Source organism: Neolamprologus brichardi, chromosome 3 (genome assembly GCF_056152115.1).
Source record: "Neolamprologus brichardi isolate AB-2024 chromosome 3, ASM5615211v1, whole genome shotgun sequence".
In the NCBI taxonomy this organism is placed as follows: Eukaryota; Metazoa; Chordata; class Actinopteri; order Cichliformes; family Cichlidae; genus Neolamprologus; species Neolamprologus brichardi.
In genome coordinates, this window is record NC_142106.1 from 34,633,870 (window position 1) to 34,660,142 (window position 26,273).

The 26,273-nt window shown below is 41.7% G+C and overlaps 1 protein-coding gene across 1 annotated transcript in view; it reads right to left on the minus strand.

Moving 5' to 3' along the window:
- Positions 1–26,273, minus strand: part of arap2 (ArfGAP with RhoGAP domain, ankyrin repeat and PH domain 2) — a 162,424-nt gene that overhangs the window by 64,919 nt on the left and 71,232 nt on the right. Inside the window, exons 12-15 of the mRNA XM_006801720.3 lie at positions 24,655–24,740; positions 24,268–24,450; positions 16,418–16,592; positions 2,767–2,892 (exon numbers count right to left, since the gene is read on the minus strand). Coding sequence (XP_006801783.2) covers positions 2,767–2,892; positions 16,418–16,592; positions 24,268–24,450; positions 24,655–24,740 — 570 coding nt within the window. The remainder of the gene's footprint in view (positions 1–2,766; positions 2,893–16,417; positions 16,593–24,267; positions 24,451–24,654; positions 24,741–26,273) is intronic.

A 26,273-nucleotide genomic window follows, 5' to 3' on the forward strand; every position in this document is an offset into this window, starting at 1 on the left:
CTGGAGCAGGCACTGGATAGATGACCGGCTCTACATCCTGAGCCACAGCTGCCACAAGATTCCCAGGCAAGCGACCATCCAAGTACCAACCATTGGGCATGCTCAGGGTGGTATGGCCTCGAGCAGAGACTGTAACCTTAGGAAATACTTAACTAAAGTTACTTTCAAGATGGCTACAGCGGGTAGATCGAGCCAGTGACCTTTTGCTTACCAAGCCAACGTGTTAACCACTACAGTCTAGAGCTGCTCTCACTGCTCTGCAGACACATCAGTGTATTTTTGGCAAAACATTCACGTAAACAACACCAGCCAATATTAAACAGATTGGGGTGGTTACTTATGACTTTTTACTAAGATAATAGTACAATGCAGTTTAAAAATTATCTTGTTATTACAACAACTTAACATTTTATATTTTCATCTGATACAGGTCCACCGACATTCAGTAATGATCTATTCTGGTAGGTCATTTATTGTGAATGTAGATGTGCTCACCAACTCCTGAGCACAATGAGTAACAATAGCTACTGCTCCACCTTCTTTCCAAACCTCGTCTGGCATTAACATCAGCACAGAAACTGTGCACCGGGAGCCTTATAGCACGCATATCCATAGTGTAGACGTAGCCTAAATTAGCTACGGCTACACTAGCTAGGATAAATTTGAAAACAGCGTTTTCGTCTGTCCACTCTATTGTTTTGTTGTGCTTCCACATTGAAACGGCCGAAAACGCTTAAGTTCCAGTACTGCGCATGCGTGAAATGCAAGATGCTTCGACCTGCTTCATTTCTGTCTGCCGTTTTTTTTACTTTCCGGCTCTTTGAAATGTGGCAACAAAATGTCGAAGAAAAGCACAGAGTTTTTTAAATGGACTAACAATGAGGTGGAGTTGTTGCTGCGAGTAACACCAAAGTACAAAGTTGCAAAAGTGAGTGAGAATTATAGAATTTGAAGAAAAGCTATCTGACGCATATACAGACTGATATTAATCTTTAATAGGGCTGTCAAGATTCAGAGCAAACAAAACAACTGCTGTATAATGCCCTCTGCTATCTTAGTTTAATTGGTCACATGACAGCATCACATGACTAAAACGTGTCATCGTTTTCGAAAAGGCTCCGGGTCCGCTGTCCACACTGCGAGGCGAAAGCTGCGTTTTCAAATGTATGTGCTTTGGAGAGCGTTTTCAAAAGTGTGGACGGAGGGCCAAAACGGAGAGAAAAAGATGTGTTTTCAAATGAAAATGTATTAATGTGAACATGGCCTTATGTGTAATGCGTAGAAGGCTCTATAGCAGGGGTGGGGGAACTCCAGGCCTCGAGGGCCGGTGTCCTGCAGGTTTTAGATGTGTCCTTGAGCCAACACAGCTCATTTAAATTGCTAAATGACCTCCTCAGCATGTCTTGAAGTTCTCCAGAGGCCTGGTAATGAAGTAATCATTTGATTCAGGTGTGTTGACTCAGGGTGAGATCTAAAACCTGCGGGACAAGTTCCCCGTCCCTGCTCTATAGTGTTACAGAATAACATTTAACCATTTCATTGGCTTTAATTTCTATTTTGATGAAAAACATGAAGAACAAGTGATGAATAAAAAATAATAATAATTAGTAAATTCTGTTTTTGTAGTTTCATTCTGTTGATAGAACATGACCAGAATATAAAAAAAATGAATTAATTTAATCTGACTTTTTTTTCCCCCCCTTTCAGATACGCTTCAAAACTGGTCATTTGATCATTCTGGTTTCTTGTCGAGCTTTTTTCTTTTGCAGTGAAATCACCTTGTTCCCAATTTCCTCGGTGAGTAACCACGTTATTATGGCTAATACAAATTTTGGCCAAAAACTATGAAATTAAGAGTCAAGTTGCATTACACTGGAATTATCCTTTAACAAATGAAATGAAAATGAATTTCATTTGTGCAGATAATGAGATTTTTCGAGAGATACTCGGCTAAATTTTCCACAATTTTCTCTAAGAGGCAATTTCCCCAGACCTCAGCCCTGTTCATTAGCCAGCATGTACAACCGCCAATGAGAGCAGTGCATGTGTGGGATAATGGAAATGGAGGTAGATCATGCTGAACATGAAGGAGATTTAGCTCATTCAAGTGGCAGGTAGTGCTTCTCCCCCATCCCCCCATTCCGCGTCCCACTCCTCCACCTTCCCAATAACCCCCTTCCCCCAGAGGCATTACCCAAAGCTGGCTCCTTCTCCTAATTACCCATGGGCCCCAGAAATGCTCCAGCTGTTTGGAGAAGTGGGACCACTGCAGAGCAGGAGGTTCAGCAGCAGCTGATGAGTTGGGTGAGAAATGGAAGCTGATTAAAAGTTTTAAACTCGCTTGGAAGACAAAAGAAAGAGAAATTTGAAGTTTTGGAGAAGGCATCTCAGGTACATTTCCAACGGATTTGTGCTAAAATTCTTTCTTTAATTAGTTTTTTTGTTGTAGTTTTTTGTCAGATTTGCCCCGTGCTTCCGTAGTGCATTCACTGATGATTCATCTAACATACTTGTGTCTGACAAGACCTCCCAGAGGACGAGGAAGAACTCGTTTGAAAGACAAATTCATTGATCGTTGTGACTGTGACTGCTCGCTGTACAGATTAAACGATTGGCAGTTTGACAGCTGACAGACTGACACTGATTGATCGATCAGCGCTTAACTGGAGGAGACCTCTGACAAACATGCAGCTTATATTGCTTACAAATGGACTGATGGATGGATTGGAATTGCCAGTGATTTGCAAAAATGCCATTTTGACTCACCATCCCTACCGCGACGGTCCAAGGTCGCCTTGGTAGATGAAGATGAGATGTAGAGGAAACCGTCCATGAAGATGGAAGCCTCAGGCAGGCAGGCGTTTTCTGACCATTGGTCCAGTCGAGGGAAAGCTACAAGGGAAGCAGAGGAGGAACACATGAGCAAAGAAATGGTTTTCCTCAAAGAATGTAATGGCACCATCTATTCATTCATTCCTTTACTGCCATTTATGTTGCCTTTTTCTCAAGGGATGCAAAGCAAAATTAAAGCTGGAGTAATCAGAATTTTTAAGCAACATTGGAGAAAAAAATAATAATTACTTATTATTTTTATTCAAGTATCCAGAGAGAGATCAGATCAGGTGAAGTAGAGGCCCAGAGGGATGAAGTATTAAGTAAGAAGCTGTGGTGCAATGGAGTAAAGCCAATGAAATTTTCACCTGAGAGATTAGGGTTTGAACTCCTGGTTGTTGGAGGTATTCAGCCAGTAAAATTGGTCACAAAGATATATAACGCTGCACAAAAAACCTAGTAATTGCTTTGATCATTAGCAAGTTGCCGTGGTTGTCTGTATTCTGCATGCAAAATGCCAAACTTTCTCCAACCACTTGCCAAGTGGTGCTTAAACTGCAAGAAGTGCAGGACAGTCCAGAAATGGAAAATGTTCCCCCTTTGAACAAAACTTTTGACTTAGCGCTGGACTCAACAAATTTTAAAAGCTTACTTTGAGGGCGACTGTTCCCCATTTTTGGTTAGTAGTTGACATATGCACACTATGGCTAACTGCAGAAATCCACTAGCAACCAAGCCAGTTGCAAGGAGGTTTTTTGGTAGACCACTGTATACCTCTTTGCAAACAAATTTATCTACCAATAGCCAGCAACCTCCAGCAACCACTCACCAACCGGTCAGGGAAAGGTTTACAGTGGGTCGCAAACCAGTCTCTAGTGTGGCCCAGTGAGAGTGTGGCCTAATTTGTAGTGCAAATGCCATTTCCTGTCCTGTGGGAGAGGGAAGATGCCTATGTCTGTTATGGTGCTTTCGGTTGGTTCAACTTTTCTAGATCTCTGCCTACTGCAGCTTTTAAGAATTGTTTTAACGTAATAAGTGAGCATTTAAATTGGTTTCACAATCATACGATATGCAAAATCACATAAATAGACAAACTTATCAGCAATGGGAAAATAACCGAGTGCACCCAAAGCTGTTTTCTGGGGTAATTTTTATACTTTATTCAATAACTTTGTGATCTCTCTCTAGAATTCCACTCAGTAAATAATTCATTTGCAAAGAACATTTGCTGAAAGTGGCAACAAGGTTATGCTTCTGCCCTCTAACCATAGTACAGTGGCTCCACTACACACGTTAACATGACAATCACTGCTTGCATTAGCTGATATTCTAACAGATCCCCTAACACCAGCCTCCAGTGCATGCCAATCACTGCTGAGATCTCATTTTGCTGTTCAGATTTGGGATGTGGAAAGTGTTTTAGATTAAAATAACACCAATCCCACGCGTGATTCGAGCTTTCTCTCCCAGTGTCATCCGTATAAAATACCTGACTAAAAAGTCCTTCAAGCCAAATATGTGAATCCCCGATCCAGCTCTGGTAGGCATTCACACTACTGAAGGACCCGTAAGCAAGACAATGAATCCCCACTGGCTTCACAATTGCTGTTCTTGAACTCGTGCACTGACCTACATATGGAAAGTATTTTCCCGTGGGCATCAATAAAGCAGCACAGTATTATCTTCTTTTTCTTCACAAGCAGAATAAAAAATGATTATACAAGTTGGAGTTTATTTATTCATGACATTGAAAGAGAGTGACCATGTGACAAAGTCAAAGACGCAGCATTGTGAGAGCACTTCGTGGCAGAGTCCTCCACGTACTGTATCTGTTAAAAAAAACGAATAATTTCTACACTGTGTCCTCGCTTCATCTTTGTCCATTAAAATTAGAAGTCACTCATTTTTCTCTCTTTTTCTCGCAAACTTCAAGAGCTCCCCACATTCAACCTTATCATTCTCAAATTCAATTAGCTTCAATTCTGGGGTTCAATTTTCTGCCAGAGCCTTGGAAATATCTTACCGATTTTATCTTCACTACCTCCAGCTCCCTCATCAAGCAAGGTAAAATAACTTTAATTGAAACCACTTTTGATTGAAGTGACATTTCTACCCTTTAGTAACACCACTAATGCCTCTTCTCAGGACGGCGTATCGTTCCCCAGCGAAAAACAGCCAGTTAGTTTAACAAGAAAGCTTATTCTGAACATCGTTATGTGTGTAGTTTCATTATGTCAGACGAGCTAATTGTGTTCAAATGTGCATCAATACTCTTTGCTTTGAAGTAAACTATCAAGTAAGCACGTAATAAGAAAGGATTTAGAAGCCCAACTTACAGAGCATTTAAGAACTACAGCAAAAATCATGCGTCTCTATAGAAAGCATTTTCTTTACTGTCCAAAATTGTTTCAGTGGTGCAAAGAAACTAAGAAGAGAACGAGCCATGAATCTCTAAAAACTGAAATGTAATTATAGACTCAAACACAAATAAGGACAGTATATATATTGCAATTTCAAATCCATGTCAAATGTAAAGGTTCAAAGGATTCCAAAGGCATAAAAACATATCAAAACATAAAAATTATACAATAAAAAATGTTTTTCTCATATTAAAACAAACAAGTAACCTATTAGAAATACACAGAGAAATGTGAATAAGAAACAAACTTAGGCTATTGCTAGCAGGGTACTGGACAGGAAAACCACCTTATGAATGTTGTGGTCAGTAGTGCGTTATTTGTTTAGAAGCTGCCAAGCCCTTCACAAACAATTGCTACCTGATCACCAAGTGGTAGCAAAAATTGATAAAAAACGTGGCAAAATGTGGAGAAAACTAAACACAGTGACACTGAAGACCACTGAAACCAATAGGTTTCAAAAGCCAAGGCTTTTATTTTGAAAGTTAATGGTGCGTCCATTTGCAGTTTTCATTGCTCTCTTCACAGTCTCACAACCATATAGCAAATAGTTGGTGAGTAATAACAGACTAATTGGCATCTTTCATGGAAACACTGACACTGTGGTAATCTGCTGGTGACCAAAGCAATTGCAAAGAGGTTTTTTAGTGCAGCACTATACACCTCTTCTAATATGCCAGTTTTTGTGCAGCGACAGCAAGCAAACACGCAACTGGTAAGGGAATACGCATTTTCCCACCTGGAGACGAGCGGTTATCAGGGGGTCACTGAGGAGTCTCTGGGCCTGTGTTACTGCGGCATCTTATTAGCAAACTGTTAGCCAATGTTACAGAGATATAAGAACAGATCAAACTCTGCCTTAAAGGTGAATACAAAACAAGAAAAACATTATGACTTAATATCCGTTCAGCTTATTTTTGTCCACTTAATAATGCTCGTGTGTTCCCTCAGTCATAATGTCTATGTTCATTTTTCTATAGAAGTAGGAAATCAAACCTCCCTTTTCCTGCAAGTCTCTGCAGCTGCTGCTTTGTTCACGTCATACAGTTTGCATTAAGGCTGTGATTATGCTCCCGTCTGGAGAGCCTCAGACACCATGGTTGAGTAAGTTGTTGTTATTACACTGTTTAGCAGTCTGCATGCAGGACCCACGTGTTGTCGGTGCCTCTGCAGTGCAGAGTCCTTATAGACGTACTACACAACGTCTGTCTAAAATGAATAGGGTCCTATAATGGAGCGGCTCAAAGATCTAATACGGGGATAAAAGTCAAAAGAATATTAAAAATTCAGAGAATTTTCATTGTGTTTTTAACTGAAGGACAAAATACACAGAGATCCATTTGAGGGGCATTTCTTCATTTTTATGTGATTGGACAGTTATAATTAGACAGAAAGGTGGAACGATGGGTGTGGGAGAAGGCATGCAGCAAAAGGGTCCCAGTCAAGACTTGACCAGGCCGCTGTGTTGGGCCTCGACCAGGTGAGCTAAATGGGCCCCCAGCCAGATGCATATCTATATAATTATGGTTCTCGGGGCCATGATGCATCATAGGGTACACAAAAGAGCCCAAGAAGAAGTAGTTCCCACCCTGTGCTCCTTCATACTCATTTATAGTAGGCCACATCTGAATAGCATGTTTAAAAATTAGTCTTCAGTACAAAATCCACTTATTAAATCCAAATGCTCCATTTGAACTTGGATGGATTGTTGTTGATCAACAGGCAAGAAGTTTGTAGCTACTACATTATTCAGCACTAACATCAGCTGCAAGAGCCAAATTAATCTTTAGCAAGTTATTAAAAAAAACAAAATCTAAGAAGTATAAAAAAGTTTTAACGGTAATTAATAATCAATCAGTGATTTAATTAATAAACATGCATCAGTTTTGGTATTTTTTCTTTATATAACTGTGATTCTGGCCAAGTTTATCAAGTAAATATCAATGAAGACTTCAAGGGAAAATTACATTGAAAAACAGCTCACAAATGCACGTCATCCTTCATCCATTTACAGCCGAGCTCGTATAAAGCAACATCCCAACAGCAGCAGCATCATTTCTGCAGGACACAGGCCTTTTTTCTTGGCTATTCGTAACAAGAGTAATATACTTTTGATGTGATGCCAAGGAATGCCGTGCCAAGTTAGTTAGCAGCATCTGTAATCTAGCTGTGAATCTAACAGAGGATATGTCTGCCAATTCCGGCATCATAAATACACGGAATATGATTTTCGCAGTCAAACTGCAGGGAAGTGAGTCTACGCACACACATACGCGGACGCACATGCACACACTTTCCACTGTCGACCATTCAGATTGACAAAATGTAAATAAGCCAGTGGCTTGATGTGGTATCAGTTGTAACAAGGCTCCCTTTGTGAGCTTTCTAAACAACCCCTCTGGGCCCCTAAAGCTGGACTCTGTTAAGATGGGACTGTGATGTCTGTGGGGGCGGCAGCAGAGAAGTCTGGCCTGCGCCGATTGGCTCAGTCCCCTGTGAAGGGAGGTGACATGACAGAGTGCTCAATTAGCCATCTGGTCGCCCACGGCAACGGTCACAAAGTGGTCCCCAACAAGCAGTGGACAGTGGGGTAATCAGAGGAGCTCGGTCACACATATGCACGCACACACCTACACAAACGCGCGCGCACAGAGCAATGAGGTAAGCGATAACACAAATACAGAACACGTGCGGGAAGAGCGTAAAGGAACGCCTAAGTCAGCTAAAGATAAAAAGAGGTTTCCTCAGTGTATAACTTATAGTCATTCTTAGGATTAAAGTTCACACACACACATACACAAACACACACAAACACTTTTTTAAAATTAAAACCATCCACAAACAGACACTTCACCTTAATTTACCCAAACACTGAGCAGCTTTTTGCGACCTCCTAACCCTCTTACTGCCCTGCGTACAGTCAGAGGGAATTGGTCGAAAACATAAACAATATCAACAAGGACAGAAAAAAAAACCTGCCAGTCCTGCATTGAAGCTAACAACGGGGTGAAATAGAGACGCGAGTTTGATTTAGTGTGTGTATAGATATATATATATATATATGTGTGTGTGTGTGTGTGAGAGAGTGTTCCTTTTATTACCCACACTGAAAAGTCTGCCAGATAAATTTTTAATGTGACGCAAGATTCAGGGCATCAGGGACGCTAGGGCGACAACAATAAAACTTCTTTGCCTCCAAATCCATGGTGTGTCATTTAAGAAGTGGAATGATGCCAACAGTAAGAGGCATTGCTGTACAGCTCGGTTTCACAGTACAACGGCCTCCTGGGTGGAGTGAAGAGCCTCCATAAAACACTATTTACATGTTTACATTGTTCTGCTCACAGTTGTAGGCATTAGCTGATGCCTAGCAGGGCGGGTGTTACGCAACAAGATGTGCAAGTCGTTTCGTTAAAACTGTGAGCTTAAAGCCAACATTTGTACAATTTTTATGCGGTTTAGCATTTTACAAATAGTTCAGATGGCAGGGGTTTTGTGTTTACAGAGAAGTGCTGCAGTCCTGAGGAGAGCAGGCTTTTCTTTATGCCACACTTTGCACTGATATTATCTGCTGGAGGAGCTGCTTTAACGGCTGTACTATCTAATATTTCTATAACCAGTCAAATTGCTCTTTCAGGCTTAAACAAGTTACATGTAATGCTTTTTAAGACCTTTCTAATATCACTTTAAATGAAATTTAGGCCCACAGTCGGTGTGGAAATATGAATAAAAACATGCACTCTCTAAGTGAAAACACTGTCTGTTCGGTAAGATCAAATACACGTCATTTTAAAAAATCTAAGAAAGCTGCAGCCCAATCTGAAACCTGAAAATCTTTGCAGACACCAACCACTCTTTCATTGCAGTCTTCTATAATTGAGACTCAATCTTTTGACATCTTTCCTTTAGTCTCACGGCAGCCACGTCACTGCATTTGAACACTTTCTGTACCAAGCACCAGATACAGGACACCCTCTGGTTCAACTGGGGTCAAATAAACAAAGAACAACATGCAACTTAACTCATTCAAAAATTGACATTTTGGGAAACCAGATGTCCCTCTGTATGTGAGACTGCACAGCACTTCTTCTCCCCTGTCCTGTATCTGGAGACAGTGTCCCATTATTTTGACTGGTTCTGCAGGACATGCGTTATTTTAAAGTCTGACTTTTACCTAAGGTTAGCTTATCTAATGCTATAGCCTTACTGAAACCCAAAGAACACTTTCTGTACCACTTTCTGCTGGGAGGTGGTCAGATATAATATATCTGACCACCTCCCAGCATTGTTAACGTGTCCCACATTATCCCACATTTAGTTTGTTGGGATTGGCTCACCCTGATGACGTCTTACGGCACTGTCACCTCACGGTAAGAAGGTTACTTGTTCAAACTTTGGCTTGGTTGTTTCTGTGTAGAGTCTGCATGTTCTCCCAGTGGCTACACGCGTTTCCAGCATGAATGCAGACATGCAAGTTAGGATCATTTATGATTCTAAACTGGCCATGAATGAGAAGGACTTTACAGACTAAAGCACTGTCTGAACTTATGTTTAAACGCAGGCTTTGAGTGGTTAGTAAGACTAGAAGGAGGACTGTAGAAATTCCAGTCTATTTGTGAACGAGCGCTCTTCATTTCCTATAAGCTGCTAGATAATAACGTTACATGAATAGCCTTTATATCCCTTAGAAATGTTTCTAGCTACAGAATTCTGCAAAAAAGTGGACCAGTGACTGTTCATTCAACAAAAGACATACTTGAAGATTTTCACTCCATGACTCTAAACAGAGAAACCTGCACTAGAATAAGCAACTGGTACGCCCGAACAAATGTGAGGTACTAAACGTCCTTACTAGCTCAACAAAGCAACATTTGTGAATGAATGACCCCCTAGGAGTAAGTACTTGGCAACAGTGGAAAGGAAAAACTCCCTTTTAACAGGAAGAAACCTCTGGCAGAACCAGGCTCGGGGAGGGGTGACCATCTGCCATGACCACGAAGCCATTTCTCTGGTAGGTTCTGTCAAAAATCACCAGAGTCACTCCCAGCTGCAGTAAGACCTGCCACACACGTCACGCATTGTATTCAGAGGGTGAATAATGCAGAGGAATATGCAATAAACACTAACGGCTTGTTATGCTGAATGTTCTACCTGGTTTCACAACACTTGATTGGCCAAACCAGTCCTCCATGTCTTCCATTTAAGCCACGGGCCTAAATATTGCACCACTACATCAGTGCTGCTAGGTAAATCTCGCCTGTCACACTGATGATGTAGAAGTCTCAAAAACTCAAGCATCAAATATAGAATACTTGGCATTAATGGGTTATAGATGGACATACAGTTGCACTGCCCTTCAAACACATAAGATGGCACACAATATTACAATAACACCCCCATGTGACTTTTCAATCAAGAATGACTTAAATTGCTGTAGAGGTTTCGACACCGACTACTGCTGCTATAAATTATATCTAACAATTTCATCTATAAAGGTCTCCTTGGAGGTAGAGATACACCAGACATGAAGTTTATACAGGAACTTAGAAATATACAAGAAATCATCACAGGGAAAGCGTTTGACTATAAGGAATAGAGGCATCAACGAAGCTGTCCTCGGGGAGTTCCTAAAATGTGAAGAGACACTGCTGCGGAAAGCTACCATTGGCTTTTTAATAGAACCCGGGATGGTAATGTGCACAGGAACGTGCTCCTACAGTGTCCCGAGGTGCTTTGAGGCGAGCAGGTGCGAGCATGAGAATGAGGTCCGTGGAGGCCCCCTCCTTACAAACACGCAGAGAAAGGGAGCTAATGAAGTGGCCATGCTATCTGCTATCAGCAGATGTCCGAACACTGGGGTTACAAATTAGCCGCCATGGAGGGAGCAGAGTGTGGAGACGGTTTTGGGAAAAGCGGGGCTTGCAGCTTTGGTTTTTGGCTTTTGGGGGGCTTCGCCGCATCCTGGGATAATAGAGGGTTTGTCTTTATTCTTATTCTCACAAACTGGGAGCACAATTCACACTGTGAATGTTTTATACACACACCAAGAGGCAGTCCGATTTGGAGTTTAGTTGTTCGGAGAAATAATTCTTCAGGGTGCCTGTTTATTGCTGGCTCATTCCAGTCTGACACCACGGGGATAGCGAGTTTTGGAATAGGCCGCATTTGTCTGGTTTACAGCACGACGTGGTGGTTGAATAAAGGCCTGAAGGTCACTCTTTATGTGAATTTGGGTTTTACAAGATAAGCAAACGGGCAGAAAAAAGTAATTTGCTCACAGCCAGACATAGTGGTTTGCTTCTGCAAATGCTTAAAATACCTATATCTGTCCTTGCATGTGTTCAATCGTTATCCTGCTGGAAAAATTCAACTGTAAGGCTGAGGTCTTTTCAAACTCCAAACTCGCTCTGAACTCAGTTTTGCCCTCAATATTGGCTGCTGTGTTTCTCCTTTTATTCCTCCCTCTGTCAACTCCATGCTATACAGTAGGGATGGTGTCATGTGGGTATTGAATTGTTCCCGGAATCTGCCAGACATAACGCTGCACACAACAAATGAAAAAGTTCATTTTCTGTTTAATCAAAATTTTCACGAGTCTGCCTGCAAACTCTGGGGGCCCACACGCACAAAAACAATGCAGACACTGCTTTCTGCAGCTTTGTGGGATCTGACAATGCGTCCAACAGTAGGAAAATGTCAGAAGAGGGGGTCCGAACACATTTTGTGGTGAGGTTTAATCTTTTCACAGCACAACTATTTCTTTTTCTTTCCATCACATAAAACAGCAGGACAGTCTCCTCTCTCAGCCTTTTATTTGGAATTCTTTACTACCTGTAGGCACCTGTGCAACCGTGATGATTGTTTGATCGTGGCTGTAGTTCGTTTTACTAAATCGACCTTAACACGCAAGTCTGTCTCTCACTTATTTGACATTTCCAGCCTGTCTGCGGACTGCATGTGTACAGCAGATCGTCACAAAGAGGTCCCAGTCCCGCAGCATCGCTGGCTACATCCATAGTGAGCCAAATTGAAATCAAAAGCAGAACCAAACACATGCACGATACAAATGCTCCATATAAACCTAAGATCTCACTGCAATGGTAGGAAAAAAACTGGGATTATGATTCAAAAAAATAAAAATCAACAACTAGAATGTCTCTCACATCATATTTCTGCATTATTGTTCTCCGTGTGTCTATGTGGGTTCTCTCCAGATACTCCGGCTTCCTCCCACCGTCCAAAGACATGCAGTTAGTGGGGTTAGGTTAACTGGTGATTCTAAATTGTCCGAATGTGTGAGTGTGAATGGTTGTATATCTGTGTTAGATTTGCGACTGCCGACCTGTCCAGGGTGTAGACTGCTTCTCACCCTATGGCAGCTGGGATAGTCTCCAACCCACCTGCAAACCTGAATTGTAGAAGAGGATGGATGGATGGATGGATGGACGCTGTCATCTTCACTGCGAAAGAACTGAGCAATGTGTGCAGTGAGAGGCTACACGCTCTGCTAAAATCATAAAGCCTGCATAAAAGTCCAGCCACAGTAAAATAACACAGGTTGCCAACCTCCTTGTGACCAACTACAAATAGCTGCCACAACTGGTTGTCCAGAGGTTGAATGTGCAGCACCTTCAATCACAAAGTGACTGCACAGGTGGTTCCCAGCGAGGCAGTCTGACTTGAACAGGCAGCATTTAATTGTAAATAATTTTATTTGCCATTAAATCTGTAAACACTCAACACAAACACTGGAATCAATCTGAGTCAGTCCGTTCCAATGAGCGTAACAGCTCGTTAGACCAGTGGACTCAACTGGTTGCCATCTGGTTGTATCCTGGTTATATTCCTATATAAAAGCAGGGTTGCCTACATCACTTTGCAGTAAAATCTCCATCTTGCAGAAACTACGTCACTATTTGTGGAGGAGTTTCTAAATCTAGGTTCTGGTTGAAGTGTGAATGTGAGGAGCTGATGCCAGCTTTTGCTTCTGTTGACAGCAACAGAACTGTAATCTTCACCGATTTGTCACTAACGGATTGCATTCAATCCCCAGCTTGACCCACTTACATCACAATCTGACTGATAAACAGACCGACAGGCAATAGACTACGTGCACGTTAGCATATGCTACTTCCGGTGCGGAAACTCCTGTGGGGAGCTTTGTTTCCGGTGTCCTATTCGCGCCTGGTTTACGGTCCAAAACAAGTTAAGCAAATGAATGAATCAAGCGGCGATTTACATTTCTATAGATCTCTTGGGCATTTACCCAATATATCTGTAAATGATGTTCATCAACTTGTCAATATTTTTTCCTGCGCCTCAGGGGAAAAGAGAAAATGGATTCAAATGTTATATTTCTCAGCTGTCCCTCGTTTATCGCGGGTGTTATGTTCTAAAAATAACCAGCGATAGGTGAAATCAAGTAGCCAATTTTATTTTTTGATGGTGCAAAACGTTTCGTGGACATCGTGTTTGACTCTGCACTTCAGAGTCACACTGCCAGCGATCGATGCAGCGATTCTGTACTGTACAGGAGAGACGTCACGGAGGAGATCGTCTGCAGCGATCAGGATGCAGGACCCAGGACACAACGTGACGTAAAAAAAAAAGCATGCAAACTTGCACTAAAAAATCTGCGAAACAGCGAGGTGAAAGGTGAACCGCGTTATAGTGAGGGACCACTGTAATTTTTAAGGTAAGTCACAACATACCCTTCGTACATACTAATGTATAGAAACCGTTACCAGCAATCATTCATTTTTTGTGTGGCTTTTTTTTCACGGTTTGTTAACATGCTGTGTAGGTGTGTACTTGACTAGCTGATATCGACATAACGGCAGAAACCTCTGGTTTGACTATTCTTCACTTGTAGTTTGAATGCTGAACATTTGCCTGTTTAAATCATAAGACCAGTCACTATACAGAGATGTGCTTCTGAATGTGGGCGATGTGTCTTCTGCTGCAGTGATGCAGTTCTGCTTGTGTTGAGTGATGTAAACAACTGATCGATCTAAACTCCTTAAACGTCAAAATTGATCATTCGATTTTTTATGACACAACAGTGGTGAGTGTTCCCACCTTCTGCTCTTTGTAACTTAACGCGATCTCTCCGTTTTCGAGTTTTGGACATGATTTTGGAGTATGTCTTCGCAGTAGCGATTGACCGCAAAGTAAAGCTACCGGAAATGTACAACCCTACATCCGGTCTCAAACCAGGAAGTTAGCATTTTCTCGTGCACAGGGTCAATAAGATCACAAGTTCATAGCACACAGTCGCTGTAATTCTGATCATGCTGCAATCAACAACCACTGTTTTCTCTGGTGTGACTGTAGCATTAGATGGACACTGAGATTACTAGTTTCAAGCCATATAAAATGTTTATTTTGTATAATACCCACTAGAATTTTTTGGGTTGAGCAGACTTTGTGATTAAACCATACCATAACATATGCAGTGTCCTTGTTCCTCACTTTTGATTGTAAAATACTGAGAAGATGGCATTTATATTCAAAAACTGTTCTCATGTCCATCTTTTATATACAGCCTAAGGCTAAAATTCTCACGCTACACAAGTGTGAGTTTATTTTGCATCAAGTACAAGATGCAAGACGTATGCAAATTGACACCCAGCCTAACTGCTGGGCTGAGCTAAGATCTAAACTTTGATCTCCTGCAAAGAGCCACATAACCACCACAGCCTCCACATCTGTACTTTCTGCCTTACTAAATAAAAGGCACACTGCTTCCTACATTGGTACTGAAAGTTGGTATTGAACATAAATCATGTGGCTGCAGAACTGTCAAATATAAATGTAATTTCAGGGGATACTGAGCTGCTATTTCAGGATATTAAGAAAAGATTGTGGTACCATGTTGCCAGTTTCACATATATAGAGACATTTAGTCATCCTTAAGGTCTCTGTTCTGGCTAAACTTTACGTTTAGGAGCCCCTTCCTTGTCTCTGTCATTTAGATCTAATTTCCAAAGTGCTGCAGTGGTGATTGTTCCCTCCGTTACAGCCAAAGAATAGAGTCAGTCTGCAGGAGTCATATTTTTGGTTTTCAGTAGCCTCCCTGGCCCTGGACCTGCTTGTCCACAATAGATGTTCAGTTTATTCAGAAAGCAAAGCTCTGTTCATACACGTCTATCTGTTAATGATGAAGCCCTGCAACTCGCAGGCACATAATGAGCACACAGACGTGGCCTTTCTACACGTTTCAGATCGACAGTACGTCTGAAGCGTGCCGCAAGAATGCGCGCGCATTTATCTGCCCGTCCGCTCGCACGCTTTGCCAGCGCACCTCCAAGTAATGGCCGTTGCCACAGTAACCAGGTGACCCACGCTAGCAATTAGAGAGTCCCTAACAGGCTCGGTGCCGGCAAGTGCACACAGATGCGGCGCATACATTATGTAAACTACAGTCCCCGCGAAAGTCTCCCTCACCTGCCTCAGCCAACAGCAGCCCCGCTCGCGCTTTTAATTTAATACGTCCTTAACATCGGCAAAAAAAGAGAAGAAAAAAACCCACATCCATCACGAGGAAGCCACACGACACAGCACATCTGTGGTGTGCCTCCAAACCGGGGACATTAGGTGGGTATTACAAAAGGTGGGTGCAGGGGGGGAAGTAGATAGAGGGAGAGATGGAGAAAAAGAAAAAGGGAGAGAGAACTTTTAACTTAAAACTCACCCGCTTCATATTTGTGGGGTTTTCTGTCTTTATTTCCTATTCATGGCGGAGAGGGAGGGAAAAAATAAAAACTCCCACTGTGCTTTTATGAACGTGGCGGCACAGCGGTGAGTATGGGCTTTAAACATGATTGGCTTGTTAAAGTAGAAGGAATAGGGGCAGAATATATGTGGTGCTGATGGTTGTAAAAGTCCAACTTGCACACCTGGTTTAAAGGCCTTTTTTACAGATTTATGAGAACGTGTCAGCTTTTTTCTTTTCTTTTCTTTTTTTTTTTTTTTTAACTCGGCCAAAAGAATACATGAGTTATTCTTTCTGTTGCCTTGGCACCTCAACTGTGTTGAACACTGACCACGGAAAAATTTCCGAGTACAACTCCCGTTCCCTTTGTTATTGAAGCAAAACGAGTATGCGCAGTGGAAACGCGCTTTTCGGATGCTTCAAAGTGAGAGGAGACAGTAACAAAGTTGCTTACCGCAGAGTTTGTTCTGGTGCAGGAACTCCATCTGCAGCTTCTGGCCAGCGCGCTGAGCCAAGAGGTACGGGGTGGAGTAGGTTGGATCCCCGGTGGCGCACATAACATCTGCCCCGCTGAACACGAGCGCCATGGTCTGCAGCACATCAGAGGACACCACAGCTGCACACAGCGCCTTCACACATAAAAGAAGATACAAGGGCCCGTGATGAGCTTATTTGCGAGTTTCGCTCACATTTTATTTGCAGTTTCGGCGTGTTTGTGAATCAGATTCCCGAGGCTCATTTTTAGTGGTCACAAATCTCATTTATGGACGTCCACCTGCCACTTGCCATTTCCTGCTGTGATAGCCTAATAAAAGACTGAAGAAGTGGAGCAGCAGCTCATTGGATTTCTAAGTAGCTTTCTGTAGCTGGATTAATGCCTTAAAAAAAAAAAAAAAACAGACATAGAGACAGTGAAAAAAATCTCTGGAAATGTAAGTATGGCTTCACTTCTCTGTGTAGGAGGAGCAGTGTGGTGTTGCTGCGTACGTGTATGCGCGATTGCCAGGTTGATAGAGGACAAAGAGTCTATAAAGCGGCGTCAGAAAACCACATAAAGTTACGAATTGAGTTCCACCCGCTGATCTCAAAAGAGAAGTTAAAATGCGATCAAACTTTAATACTCCCAGTGGGAATCATTAAGGCTCAAAACCCTGAGCTAAAAAAAAAAGGAATATAGCAAATAAGAAGAGGACAAATGGGCCATATTAAATATAATGAAACTAACAATTTTCACAAAGAGAAATGTGGGAATAAAGACATGAAACACAATGAAGTAAGCTAAAAGTACAAAAGAACAGCAGCAGGCTGCGATGAAGCAAGATAGAGTGAATTTCCTGCAGGAAAACAAACCAAGCATGGAAAATATATATATATATATATTTGATATATATATATATATATGAATCAGAAGCTGATAAATACAACTATGTAATCTGTGCATGGATAAACAGAGCATGTATTAAACGTTCAGGATGAGCCTAAACAAAGAGTGCAGTGTGCAGATGGGTAATAATTAAAGGAAAATCCTTGACCCCTCCTCTGAGGAAGATCTGATGCTGTGTTTGAGCACCCTCGATGCCCTCCTTTAGAGTGAGGGTCAGCGCGAATCAATACACCGTTGTTCCGGGTGATCACCTTGATCCTCTGATGAACCTTTTCTATCCTGTTGGAAATGGTCTTTTTCAGGACTCATCGAGGGGACACAAGAGGTTTCCGAATAGTTTGGTAAGTATGAAAATGATGTCACGGCTTTCTGAGTCACCAGAACTCAACACACATGAGAGCTTTCCATCACTATCAAAATGACACATAAGGAGTATCCTTTGGAGGAAAGGTGTCTCATCACTCCAGCAACGCAAGAGAGACCTAAAGAATCAATGCCAAGGCAGACTGAAGCGATTCTGGTGGAACAGAGTGAGGTTGGTTTTTCCATTAATTTTATACATTTGTACGCCTCCACCAGTCACTATGAAACTTCAATAATGAGCAGGGTTCTCCAACTAAGAGGCACAAAGCTACTGCAGAGGAAAACTAGAAGGAAGGAAGGAAGGAAGGAAGGAAGGAAGGAAGGAAGGATGGATGGATGGATGGATGGATGGATGGATGGATGGATGGATGGATGGATGGATGGATGGATGGATGGATGGATGGATGGATGGATGGATGGATGGATGGATGGATGGATGGATGGATGGATGGATGGATGGATGACCAAAGAAGAGTTTACTGATGCCAACATTCTGTTTCTTATTCATCCAACATTCACCTTGTATACTGTTCCAGTGTACCATCACTGACTGAAACTGTGGGGTGTGTGGCATAAAAACAAAAGAGAAAAATGAAACATGAAATTCTATTTATTTCTACCGAAAACTTTTTTGTTTTTAGTCAAGAAATAGATTTAAAAAGAAAAAGAAATTAAATGCAGCCTCTCAGTTCAGCCGCAATGTTTTTAGCTCCTCTCCTTTTAAAGCCACTCGCTTCTTTAAGCAGACCTTTTTCTGATTGGCTGAATAAAAATCCCCCCAGCAGTTATTATAGATGTTAACCTGGCTACTGCACATGTTAATGCCACTTAGCTGCTAGTAAGTAGCTTGTAGCCACCTTTAATCAAAATATGTTGCAAAGTCACCAGAAGTGCAGCACAACAGACAACCTAACCATGTTGTGTCATTTGGAGGTTTTTTTGCACTACCTATGAGAATCTTAAAGTTATATACTGAATAATATTTGGAAGAGTTTTAAACTGCTAAACCACTCCTCACAAAACGCCAAAGGGATTTGTGTCTCACTGGCCAAGCCGATGTGTAAACGACTACACTATACACAACAGAAAAACAGTGTTGTCACTGATGTTTTTGTTCTTTTCTTTATAAGAATAAAATGCATATAAACATAACCCTGCTTCATAACAATACAAAGTAGGGCGATTATATCAAAGACATATTTCCTACTTCGATGCAGAGAAACCGTAGCTGCACTGGCCCGGACACTCAAGTAATACCTCAAGTTTTGATAGTGAGTCAGTGTAGCATCCAGTCTGGCCCTGGTCAAGCATGAGAAGCAGTAGTACTGCTGCCCAGATATTTTCGTATATAGACCATGACTGTGACTTCTTGTCAACCCTGTTGAACGACAGGCAGAGAATGAACAAAAGAGTAAATGCGACGATAGCTGGAGGCTTTTGACAAGCGACCACTCGAGAGAATATTATTAGGAGAGCCAGCCAGCTGGGCTTCCTTTCTCCGCTGATGCTTCCTGGCACATAGCTTGTGATGTTCCCTCTCCAGTCCACCAGTACAAGATACGGCCGGGGATCAGTGTCTTGGTTGCTCCATCAAGCAAAAACAATGTAGCTTCTCCAGCAGATCATAATAACGGCTGATTGGTAACAGTTGCGGTGTCTAGTGATGGAGGACATCAACACGGGTGGTGTCAAGAGATTAACTAAAGCCTGACAGAAAAACAAAAGCAGCCCCACTTAGGATTCTATTACACTCCATTCTAAAACAATACCAACACCTTTTAAGGCAACTTATTTAATGTATTGCACTTTAAAGAAAAGTATCTAAAAGCCACTAAGAGGTTAAACAGAAGGAGGCAGTTAAAACTAATTCCTGTGAGTTTCACTTTTTCTTCCCATCTCCTCCTGTGAAGCCTTAACCTTCATTTAAATACAGACTCAATGTTCTTTAGACCCTGCTGACATCAAACTAAATGCGGTGTAAGGTAACGCCGCACTGGTTTCACGTAAGCCGGGAAGGTAAATAAATACATTTCCTCTATACACTCTTCTTTACATTCCACCTTTAACAGCGCCTATAAAATGAAGAAAGACGTCGTTATAGAGCGAGTGTGGTGTCTGGCCATGCAGACATACTTTGTGATCCCGCTAAGATAAGCAAGATAAAAGAGTCTGAAGAACACAGTCTGAGCAGGGAAAATATTTTCTGTCTATTTCAATCTGTCCAGTCGATTGATGTGACACCGTGCACGATGACCCGCAACAAAGGGGATCAACGGAGGAGTCGAGTGGCAAATAGCGGAATTTCAACGAACAACCTTTCCTTTCACTGGGCTTTGAGCCGAGTCAGTAGGCAGCATCGATCCGCCACAAACAAGCAATATCCATCTGAAAGTGAGGCACGCCGAGCCTTGTGCATATACACGCACAAACAGAAGTACCCGTCGATATAACCTGGTCACCCACACAAAGGCCCTGCACTGAGATAAAGATGTTCAAATATGCGTGTTCCCAGAGCTGTGCCAAAAAAAAAAAAGATAGAGATCTTCATCAGTAGCACAATAACTGAATATTAATGTGAAGAAAGATTTTAAAAAATTATAATTACTTTAGCACACACACACACACACACACACTCTGTCTTTTTCCCGCACACGGAAGATGGGGTCAGATTATGGCAAAATAGTCCCTTGCAACTTGGCCTTATTCTGTGTCGTCTCTGGAAATGACCTTCCGTGTCATAGCAATTACCGTGGCCACAAGAGGGTTAGTGTGTGCGTGTGTGCGAGGGTGTGTAATGATATAAGAAGCTCCTTTGACACCGCACTCTCTAGGTCATGTGGTCTGCGGAGAGTTAGTGGAGGTCACTAGGATATGAGCTTCTAATGGAGGGGAAATGGGACTGAGAAAGAGAGGCAGCGGGATGAAGAGTACGCATTAAATGAAGGGGAAAAAAACGATGGGTTGCAAACAAAAAGAATCCCATCGCAACACACACTGCTGGGATTATGTAAGGGAACATATTGACGCAGTCACCTATAAATCACTGCGTTTTTTTTTTTTACTTCATTACCTGAAATGACGCTTTAAACGGTGATTTGCGGCATGCACTGAGTAAATCTCGTGACCCCTGAGCCCCATAAAACCTGTTGAAATGCCATCGCATGATTTCAAAAAAACTGCTTGAATGTCAACAAGGAAACTGCTAGTATTATTGTCTTTGTCCCGAGAGGAGTCCCAGAGGAAAAAGGTTTTATATAGCTTTTATTATTTCATATTCGCGCTTGTGTTACAGTAAGTAAATGTGACACAGAAGTGGAACAGCGTGTCCGATGAGATTAGACTCAGTGTCCTTGTTTATGTTAAAAATACCGGGGGTTTTTTGGTCTCTTTTTTTTAAACACGTTATTTGTGATTCATTAGTTTGTGTGGAGATGTATAGAGTTGTTTTGAAGACTTTTTAGTGTTTTAGTGCACTTTGGCGCACATATTTTACATCTGCAGGTCACCACAGTGGATTTTAAATGAAAGAATTAACATGTGATTGATGTTCAGGCTTTCAGTTTTAATTTAAGTGGTTAAACAATCCTCAGTTTTATAAGTACCCAAGAATAACTGGACACACCAGCTTCATTTACAATATAAGGATTGTTATAATGCTTGAATAAAAGTCCTTTGCAGTAAATAAAGTCTAGAATTGTGTTAATGTCCACGTACTCATAGACCTAGCTGCATGTGTCGTGTTCTATATGTGCCTCCATGACACTTCAAGTGTGTCAAGGCCACTTCCAGCCCTTCCCTGCATTCATCCCTCGTGCACTCACACACTAAAACGCCTCTACCTCTCCAGTGGCTTGACTCTTTCGGGGTGCTGCACTCTGTGTTAAACTTCCCCTCCTGCACCCGCCTGCAAAGAGCTCCCACTAGAACAGCAAATTCACACATCTCAAGTGAAGGAGCACACATGTTCACACGCATGTACACGCCGCACACCCCAAAGCGCACGCTCGCGCGAAAGCTGGCAAAGTCGTAATAAAACCAACCCAAGCGTTTCTGTTGTGGATCCTAATCCACTTTTCCACTTAGCTAGCAAGTATATCTCTTCCTTACTTTCTCGCCTCATTCCCCCTGTCTACATTTCCATTCCCCCTCTTTCGGTGCAGGAAAACAATACAAGGGGGCTGATCTGCGTAAATGCTGATGCCGGTGGAAACTGCTTCACTGCTTAGAGCTCTTAAAAGGAGGCCAGAAAAGGCAGACCCTCTCCTTTTTTTCCAGCAGCAATAAACCCTAAACCTCAAGGCCTAAGCACCAACATGCCTATACTTGAGATCGATAAGACTTCTCCTTTGGCATCTTTAGGCTTAAAGTGCGGATTTACCAATGGTCAAAAGGTCAGGAAAATATGGGCTTTCTCAAGTTTAGTGGATTTAGCTTATGGAGTGTACCATGTGCACTTTTCCTTAAAGGTACAAACGAAGCTATAAAACAGATTTCATGCTCGGGGAACTCCTGCTATCACTGCCCATTATTAATTAAAATTTCTTAGCTAAGCAGACAGAGAAATATTACACCCAAGGTCTGCAAGGGTTGTGTTTTTTTATGTTTTACTTACATTATGCAGTTGGGAGGACTCTATTTTACACATTTATCTTGGGGGAACAACATTACAGAAAAGGATAATTGTTTCCTGTAAACATATGCTGACTGGTGCTAATATTTTAGCTGGCATTTTTGATGTGGAAAACTTAAAACTGGCAGGTAGAGTGACTGCAGACTTGAGACAGAAGCCACAAGTCAACAGAGTAATGTGGTTATTGGTGTAGCATACGTGTCTTTGCCTAAAGACAAAGTCAATGGCAGCTTTAATGTTAAGGGCATTGCTATATGCTCAGGACTATGAGGGTAGTCGGCTGTGGACCTGCTGTACCTTCGCCACATTTGTTCAGCTTAGAAAGGCAGACAAAATCCATCAAGTCACATACACAGAGTACTGTTAGATGTTCTAATCTGTTTAAAGTGGTTAGAGGAGTCAGAAGAAGTCTCTTCTATTTCCTTGCAGAGTACGATCAATACTTGATTTCTGTGGCTGATGGTGATTTTTAGGCTGGTAGAACTTCAGAAAGTGGGACATCAGCTTCTATTCTGTACATGATGACATCATTGTAAGATTATATTGCTGGAAAATTCATAAACAAACTAATAAGCATCTGTGACAGACTGGCAACCTGTCCAAGGTATACCCGGCCTTTTGCAGTATGGCAGCTGGGGTAGGCTCCAGCCCTTTCACAACTCTGAAATGGAAAAGTGGTTAAGAAAACGGATGGATAGAGTTACCAACTTACCACTAAGGCACTGCTTGAGTCAGCACAGATACTACAAATACAGTACTGTACAAACGTCTTGTGCCACCTCTAGTTTCTTTATATTTTGGGAGGAAAATGGGAAATAGGGGAAGTGATTTATTAGATAATGTACAAAGATATAAGTCAAAAACAGACTTTATACAGTGTACAGAAAGTTATATTTGGTTTTACCGCCTTTATTTTTCAACACAGTCTGAACTCTCTTAGTCAAGCTTTCTTGTCATTTCTTTAAGCAGACTTCAGGAATAGTTCTCCGGGCGTCTTGAAGGACATTCAGAGCTCTTCTTTGGATGTTTCTGCAGTTTGTTCGGTTCTCTGTCAAGATGATCCTACACTGCTTCAATAATGTTGAGGTCCGGGCTCTGGGGAGACTAATCCAAGACTGATAGTGTTTCACTGAGTGTTTTTCTATCCAAGTATGCTTTTACTGCACTGGGAGTGTGTGTGAGATCATGGTCAAGCTGAAAAATGAAGCTGTTGTCAAGCAAACGTATTATGTGGCGAATCAAAATCTGATGATACATTTCTATGCTCATAATTCCTTAAATTTTGAAAGATCTCCAACACCACCATGCTTAACTAATGACTCTGGACACTCCCCTTACAATTCTCTCGGTTTGAACCAAACATTTCAAATTTGTCACAGCTGTTGCCGCTGATTTTCAGTCCAGCATTTTTACCTTCCTTACAAATGGCTTCTTGACAGCCAACCTTTCTGATGAAGCTTCACTGCAAAGTAGATGGTTGTTTCTCTTACTTAAGCAGACAACTTTCAGTCACTCGTTTGGGCTGCCATCTTTTTTTATTTAGCCACCAACTCATTAAGTTACTGACTTTTAACAAAGTGCCTAAAGATACAATTTTCAGTAAAAATGTATGAAAAAGCAGCCAGTGTCCAACTACTGCTGCTCAAGAGTGCTGGCTTCCTTGGACGGAATACAAAGAATTGAGGTGTGGCTCAAGACTTTTGCACAGTACCACCACTGCATATAGCGTGGACAGTGCAGCCAACAAACACACCAACACCAATAGTGGTAATGTCAGTAAACTAGCATATCAGCTGAACTCTTCTTCATAGAAAACTGTTCATGAAGTCATTTATTTATGACTGCCACTACACCTCAGAACATGACTTCTATAGCTTCAGTTTCGGTTGGTGCTTCTTTTGCTCCAGTACATCCATAATTTCTGTACCTTGTTTAGCTGCTCCAGGTCATTAAAGCCCTCCAGGACACTCGTGTACTTCCTTTCCCTGTATTTCCTGCGGATAAATGTGGCCCGCTGCTCCGCAGAAGCCTCCCTGTAGAGATCCTCCTCCAGGGGGAGATTAGCAGCCCAGAAACTGTTAGCATTCTTGTTCCCCACTTCCAGAAAGAGCTAAGGGGTTGCAAAACATGTACAAAGTGACACGTTTGGATGAGAATTATTTGCAGAGGTATTACTGTGATTTGAAATGATCATTGATCATCATTGCTGAACTGTCTAGCATCTTCCCAGTCTTTTAGATTAGTACTAGTACAATGGATACACTTTCATATAATGGGATTAGGTAAAGACAGGAGTAACACACATGACATTTACCTCCACTAGTTCATTGCTCCAGACACTGCTGTCCAACTTCAGGCTCCGCACTTTAGAAATACTTGGCCCGAGAGAGCGGTGCTGTCCTGGCACACATGAAGACACGGTCATCAATATTAGCGCACAGCCACACAAACAGACTCACACATTCATTCCCCCATTGGGTTCACAAGGCTCTCTCAGGCTACATTTTTTTCCCTGAAAACGTCACATTAAAAAGCAAAAATAACGATTTACATATATGCACAGTGTTCTCCTCGGCGTGCTGAAACTCACACCAAATGCTGGTGATGGAATAAACAATAAACAGGCAGTTACAAGATGGAGAAACAGAGCATGACCGCGAGCTCGTTCGCTCACTCACAACAGACATATTTAGTCCCCTCAGCTCTCCTAATTGGAAATGAAAGCAGAGAACGAGGGCCATTAATTGCTAATGAATCATGAGTAATTCATTGTGTTTGTTGGTCGGCCTGTTTATTTGGGTGAACGAGAGGCTTCTGGGGTTGCTTATGGCCAAAGACAGAGCACACATGCATAATACATTAGACAGAAACATGCTGTATGTGTGAATGTGAATTATTGTCCTGTGTGTAATGGCGGATAATTTTATATTTAGATTTGGCATGATCTCATTATCGTCTTCTATTCGCTAGTAGAGCAGTTGTAAATGAAAATGAGGGGCTATGAGCTGTGAAAAGCTATATTGACACAGTTCAAGAGAACACAAGTGCGAGAAGTCTTTGAGTTATAAGCCACTTAAGAGATTTCTTTTTAGAAAAGCTAACTAGGAAGTCATTGTTTATAACTAGTCAATATTTGCATTACTTACATAGGCATAGTAGTACTACCCTGCATGTATTTTTATTATTAAGCCATGTGCCATTCATAAAAATTGTTTATCACTCACAAGGACACATAACTGACAGGTCTAATTGCTCCCAGACTGGATTTTGAATCTGATATGCCAAGACACGTCTCATTTTGGTCAGGCTTGATGTGATCAGTTGGTGCATTCATTAGAGACAAAAGGACGGTGCCACCCTTCCTGTCACAGCAGTTTTGAGTCTATACGCTTTCTTTCATGGGCATCTAGACAGAAACACATTTATACTACCTCTAAGTTTTATAGACATTTTTCCTCATCAGCACCAATAACTATGAACTCTGAAGTCATTTCATTTTAAATGTCACTTCACATGCAGTTTCATAGGGGAGTTTTAAAGTGGTCACAAACGCGACGTATGCCACGTCATCCAAACGTCAGTGGACCCAGTGTTAAATCCTGTGGAACGCCATGTTCACTTTCAAACCTCATTCGGTATCTCACTATTGGAAGCGTCTTCTGGCATGAAAAAGCGGGTAACTAAATGTTTCCCTGTTAGTTAATTTGGTGAAGTCAGATCAGGGACTTCGTCAACATCAAGTATATCAAAATTAAATGTGGTGCTAACTTAAAATCCACACCCTATCTGAAGTTATAATTAAGGTTAGGAGTTGAACATAAATGTCTTACCCTATTAAGAAAGTCTGCGTAAAGATGATCCAATGTATTATTTAAACAATATTATTAGTTCAACAAACTCAGACCTATAAACATGTCAAACTTAAAATATCGT